This window comes from Lampris incognitus, chromosome 3 (assembly GCF_029633865.1).
Source record: "Lampris incognitus isolate fLamInc1 chromosome 3, fLamInc1.hap2, whole genome shotgun sequence".
Taxonomy (NCBI): Eukaryota; Metazoa; Chordata; class Actinopteri; order Lampriformes; family Lampridae; genus Lampris; species Lampris incognitus.
In genome coordinates, this window is record NC_079213.1 from 61,325,183 (window position 1) to 61,331,260 (window position 6,078).

At 47.5% G+C, this 6,078-nt stretch overlaps 1 protein-coding gene across 1 annotated transcript; it reads left to right on the forward strand.

The window, feature by feature from the left end:
- Positions 1 to 3,168: 3,168 nt before the first annotated feature.
- Positions 3,169 to 5,802, forward strand: si:dkey-51e6.1 (uncharacterized protein LOC558617 homolog). Its single transcript, XM_056277437.1, has 3 exons — positions 3,169 to 3,484; positions 4,661 to 4,785; positions 5,483 to 5,802. Exons 1-3 carry the CDS (start codon positions 3,280 to 3,282, stop codon positions 5,573 to 5,575), a joined length of 423 nt encoding a protein of 140 aa, XP_056133412.1. The 5' UTR covers positions 3,169 to 3,279; the 3' UTR covers positions 5,576 to 5,802.
- Positions 5,803 to 6,078: the final 276 nt, after the last annotated feature.

A 6,078-nucleotide genomic window follows, 5' to 3' on the forward strand; every position in this document is an offset into this window, starting at 1 on the left:
TGCTGACCTGAAGGCATCAGACATGTGGATGAGTAAGTTCAAGTCACTTAATGGAGAGTTGGAAAGTCTTGCGCGACAGCGAGCAGAGCTGGCGAGGGAACACAAGTGGACAGAAATTAAAAATCTTCAACCTGAAGACCAGCTGATTCTTAAAACTTGGAACGAGCTTCCTGTGACATACCACACAATGCAGCGTGTGAGTATTGCCGTATTGACCATGTTTGGCTCTACATATGCATGTCAACAGTCTTTCTCGCATATGAGGAACATTAAGACCAACCTACGCTCACGTTTAACTGATGGAAGCCTCAACGCCTGCATGAAGCTCAACCTCACCACGTATGAACCAGACTACAAGGCCATCAGCAAAACCATGCAGCACCAGAAGTCGCATTAAAAGTAAGACATATTTAATTTATTATACGTTAAAAATACTATATGGCTCTCAATGAAATATATTTAGAAATATTTGGCTTTTATGGCTCTCCCAGTCAAAAAGGTTCCCGACCCCTGCACTAGCAAAATGAAAAACTAACCAAAGATCGGCCAGAAAAGATGAGGACAGGCAAATGGTCTGTGGCCACCACCTGCAAATCCATTCCTTTTATAGGGGTTGTCTTGCAAATTGTCTAATTTCCACCAGGTGGAAATTAGACAATTTACCAACAGGTGAAATTGATTCACAAATCAGTGTTGCTTCCTAACTGGACAGGTTGATATCTCAAAAGTGTGATTGACTTGGAGCTACATTGCATTGCTTATGTGTTCCCTTTATTTTTTGAGCAGTGTAGTATCGTATAATAGGAGTGTGTGCAATGATTAATGATCCAGAATGTGACTTGCTTTTCTCATGACTGCGACGCTTCTTGCCAGCTTTGCTCGTGCACACGTTATGTGAGGTTTCCAGCAGATTGTGTGGTCTAGTATCACACCTGGAAATCTATTTTCATCTACTCGTTCTAGCTGGACATTGTCTATCACTACTTTTACTTTGTTGTTTATTAAGGGATTTCCAAACATCATGAACCGTTGTTTTGTCCAGATTTAAGGATAATTTGTGTTTTTCAAACCACCGTTTTAACTTTTCCATTTTATTGTGGTCAACATGTGACCACCTTCTTGTTTTTCCGTGATCATTTTTAGCCATTCGGCGTATGTACGCCTTCACCTACAACAGCTAAACAAAGGACGTGAGCGGATGTTTCATTCAGCACCTCACGGTCACCCACGGCATCGATTCACATCCACTGACAGACTCACATGTGAGGCCCTCTGGTTATGTGGCCCTCTTTCGGACCACTGAATGGATTCTGTATTTTAACAAGATTTGCATATTTTTCATGAATCTCATATGTATCAGAAGTAAATGAATTGAACCTTTCTGAAAGTTACCCCTTTTCATCACAGAGCAGACAAAGAAAAGCCATGAGCCTCTCTGGACTAGACTTGCACTGATCCAGAGGGGACGGCTGTGTGAATAACGTTTGACATAAAAAAATGGTATTCAGGGTCACAGTGGACTGGATCCCACCCCAGCAGGCCCTGGGCAGGACAGGGAAACAGGGTCACACAAACCACAAACCTAATCACCCACAAACCATTTTTACCTATGGGAACACAGTCACCAGCGACGGCCAATCACAAAGGAATATTGGGCCCAAATGTGTCTCGCTTTTTGCAAAGCGACAGTGGAGTGGAGGAAGAATGAAAGTGGAAATTCATCCATCCATCCATCCATTATCCAGACCGCTTATCCTGCTCTCATGCTGGATGCTGGAGCCTATCCCAGCAGTCATTGGGCAGCAGCAGGCGGGAAGACACCCTGGACAGGCCGCCAGACCATCACAGGGCCTTCTTCTTCTTCTTCCTGAGGGGTCACCACAGCGAACGGGACAGTTTCCATCAGTAAGTACCCTGTGAGGGCCCAGCACCAATGGCGCCCATTGTTAACCCAGGCCTCGACCGATCCGGTATGGAGCCTTGACCGATCCAGTATGGTCTTGTCATCTGCATAACGATTTGACAAAAATGTATGTGGGATTCCCTTCCTAACACAACCACTAACCCGGTGGGCAGGGGCGCAGGCCAAGCGCTGGATGCCATCCCAGTCCATCACAGGGCCTAAAAAATAGAATTCATAATAAAGTATATCAAAATAAAAAAAAAGATTTGAATAGCTTTCCAAAGCCCCTATGATCTGACAGAAAACTCACAACAATATCATGCAAGCTCCACCGTCATTTTCTCCCACTGAGTCAAAGTACATGGAAATTAATTAATTCAATTCGGATTTCTTTTTTTCTTTTTACCTAAATGTTGCATCAATCAGAAAATAGACTGCAATTGTTTCATTGCATTTGGATTTACAAACTTGAAATTAACATTTATACCTTTAAACAGAAGGCGAAGCGGTTAACTTACTAAGATGTGGCACACTGTAAACCTACATCTGAAGTTCAAAAGCAGACTGGATTATATTTTATCTTAAATGATAACATATGGGCGGCACGGTGGCGCAGTGGTTTGTGTGGTCGCCTCACAGCAAGGAGGTCCTGGGTTCGAGCTCCGGAGTAGTCCAACCTTGGGGGTCGTCCCGGGTCATCCTCTGTGTGGAGTTTGCATGTTCTTCCTGTGTCTGCGTGGTTTCCTCCCAAAGACATATAGGTCAGGTGAATCACCCGTAGTAAAGTGTGTGTGTGTGTGTGTGTGTGTGTGTGTGTATGTACACACATGTTCAGCCATCCTTGTGAGGACCAAATGTCCTCATTAGGATAGCAAATCCTGACAGTACGTACCCTGTGTGGACTTTTCAGAGGTCCTCACAAGGAAATGGGTCTATTTTATGGTTAGGACTTGGTTTTAGGGTTAAGATTAGAATTAGGGTTAGGTTAGGGTTAGGGTAAGGGTTAGGCATGTAGTTGGCGTGGGTAAGGTTAGGGTTAAGGGCTAGGAAATGAATGTAGTCAATGAGGGGTCCTCAAATGGATAGTGAAACGAGTGTGTGTGTGTGGGCCCAGTGAGGGCCTGGCGGCCTGTCCAGGGTGACTCCCCGCCTGCCGCCCAGTGGCTGCTGGGATAAGCGGTGTGGATGATGGATGGATGGGTAATAACATGAAAACGTTCAGTGGAATAACGGGACATCGTGGATCTGAACCTCCGCGGCTGTCCAGCACATACTTAGCGGGCCGGGCTTCTTGCTGCCTGGCCCTTTAAGAGCGAGTGTGTTTACGTAAAGGCGGCGGCGGCGCCCTGGTCCTGAAGCGTGTGATCCGACGCTGCATGCTGGGCGTTGTGAGACGGACTGCGAGCCGCGTAGTGACCCGCCGAGGCGCCTGTGTCGCGATGGCCGACGCGCTGTCGGGCGTGCCCGATGTGGAAATAGACCCCGAGGGGACGTTCAAGTACATTTTAGTGGAAGTCAAAGTGAAAGGCGGAGACGCGCACAAGTGCGTTGTGCGGGGCACCAAGAGTGCCGAGTACCACAGTAAGTCAGACGGGCCCCGTGCACGCGGCTGTGTTTTAAACCGGTCTATAACGCTGCCACGTGACGCAGAGGATAGGCCGGAAACGTCTTTAACCATAACGTCCTCGTGAGGGTTGTGTTGTTTTGATCGGCGGTGCAGCGCGGGCATGGCTGCCTCTCGGCGGACATTCTGTCGGAAACCACGTGATGACCGAGCAGCGTCCGAAGTGGCTGGACTTTAAATAAAAGCTTGTTCGACGTTTTCGCTGGAGTAAAGCTTGGTGCGGTAGAAACGGCAACTGACGCCGCGGCGGTGACGTTCGGGACTGTGGTCAGCGAGGCTGCAATACGAGCTGTTCCGGTTACCGATACATAGTCAGGTGGTTTTCGGGAGAATGTCTACGGAGACGCGGCGCTGCGTCGGGGATCTGTCGGAGCCCCGCCCCCTGGGAAAAACGTGCGTTTACGTCCAGCGTGTGTGTTTGTGTGTGTGTGTGTGTGTGTGTGTGTGTGTGTGTGTGTGTGTGTGTGTGTGTGTGTGTGTGTGTGTGTGTGTGTACCGGGCTTTGTATGGTCAGGTTGGCTGCCGGGGGGCGGGGTTATTTTAGGAGCAGACTATGTTGAACTGCCGGGGGGCGGGGCTATTTTAGGAGCAGACTATATTGAACTGCGAGATTTGGGTTTCAGACCAATATTGCCAAAGTACCAAATGTAAACGTGCGTTTGCACCTGCCGCTGCGTGTCTGCTGTTTCCGCTCGGCACCTGTTGCACACACCTATCTGTCCCGGAAGAGGGAGACCTCCTCCGGTGGTCTTCCTGAGGTCTTCGCCCAGTTTTTCTTTTATTTTATGATCAAGTTTTTTTTCTGTGTTTTAATTCACCTGAATTGAGGGTATAAAGACAAAGTGTGTTTGACACCGCTGACACCAATTCTAACAATTTCAGGTTTCTCCCATTTTTTTTAAATTTTTTCTCCTTCTGGGTTTTAACCGGTGTGAATCGAGGGTTTTGGGACGGGCTGTTTTGCACACCGACACCAACTGTGTTTCTATCCATTTGAAAATGTTGATGATTTTGCAGCCCTTTGGAGCTGAACTGTGATTTAGGGCTACACAAATAAAACTTGGCAAAAGTTGAGCAATTTTGACACTTCATAAGCCAGATTCAAACTAAATAAACCGTCTGTTTTAATTTAGATCATATATTTGAGAAGTTGGGTCCGGCCATGGAGAGCTTGGGACTGGAATGCAAATGTCTTGGAGGAGGAAAGATGGAGCACAACAGCAAGGACAAAAAATTAAGGGTGTTTGGAGAATCAACGGTAATTACTGCAGGCTGGCACTAAACACGGGAGGAGGTACCCCCTACATTCTGGACGTCCGGGTAGTGTAGCGGTCTATTCCGTTGCCTACCAACACGGGGATCGCCGGTTCGAATCCCCGTGTTACCTCCGGCTTGGTCGGGCGTCCCTACAAACACAATTGGCCGTGTCTGCGGGTGGGCAGCCGGATGTGGATACGTGTCCTGGTCGCTGCACTAGCGCCTCCTCTGGTCGGTCGACACGTCTGTTCGGGGGGGGAATAGCGTGTTCCTCCCACGCGCTACGTCCCCCTGGTGAAACTCCTCCCTGTCAGGTGAAAAGAAGCAGCTGGTGACTCCACATGTATGGGAGGAGGCATGTGGTAGTCTGCAGCCCTCCCCGGATCAGTAGAGGGGGTGGAGCAGAGACCGGGACGGCTCGGAAGAGTGGGGGAGTTGGCCAAGTACAATTGGGGAGAAAAAAAATGTTATTTTAATATATATATATATATATATATATATATATATATATATATATATATATATATATAATGTGATTATAAATATATTTTTATTTATTTAGCTATATAAGGAATATATATTAGTAATATCTATAATCCATTCTTTTGTGTAGCTGTAACATGACATGCAAAAGACCTGTTCAACAAGGTCTGCATTATGGTGTTCAAATAAAGTCGTGCGTTGTCTGTCATTTGCAGGGCTTCGGCAAAGCGGACCACTCCGTGTCCGTGGAGAAGCTGAGGGGCGCCTACGCTGGCTACGAGATCACCTGGTCCGACGAGAAGAAGTAGGTCAAGACGCGTTCGGAGAAACGACATCTGCCTCCAACGTGCCTCCCCGCCTCGTCTTTACTCCGGCTAAACAAACCCTCCATTAATTTCTGCAGACGCCAGAGCTCATCTGCTGAGCTGATCCTGAATGTAGAGTGAAGTGGCCCGGCGCGAGGCCACTGGGCCCTCCCTCCTTATGAGGTGCACCACACAAACTCTTCTAATAAACCACCCTGCTTTTCATTTCATCGCTTGTGTTTGTCTAGTCAGCGTTTGGTAATTCCTTGTATTGAAGACACTGACACAGTAGTGAGAATGGGGTAGTAAAATCTGCCAAAGGACACACAAAAAAAAACCCCATTCTTTACGGCCTTGGTCCGTGTAGAGTTCGAGACTGGTGCCAAGTGTAAAATCCGAGGAGGAAGCCGGGCGTCATGTGGAATCACAAAACATATCCTGTCACCCTGAGAGAGAGAAAAAGGGCTGCGTTGGAAGGTCCAGAAATACATAAGAGGGAATTTCAC

Excerpts from the sequence above, each read along its gene's own strand:
- si:dkey-51e6.1 (XM_056277437.1), top strand. The coding sequence starts at position 3,280 with ATGCTGGGCGTTGTGAGACGGACTGCGAGCCGCGTAGTGACCCGCCGA. Across the intron at positions 3,485-4,660 it reads CAAGAGTGCCGAGTACCACA|ATCATATATTTGAGAAGTTG; the intron begins GTAAGTCAGACG and ends GTTTTAATTTAG. Across the intron at positions 4,786-5,482 it reads GGGTGTTTGGAGAATCAACG|GGCTTCGGCAAAGCGGACCA; the intron begins GTAATTACTGCA and ends TGTCATTTGCAG.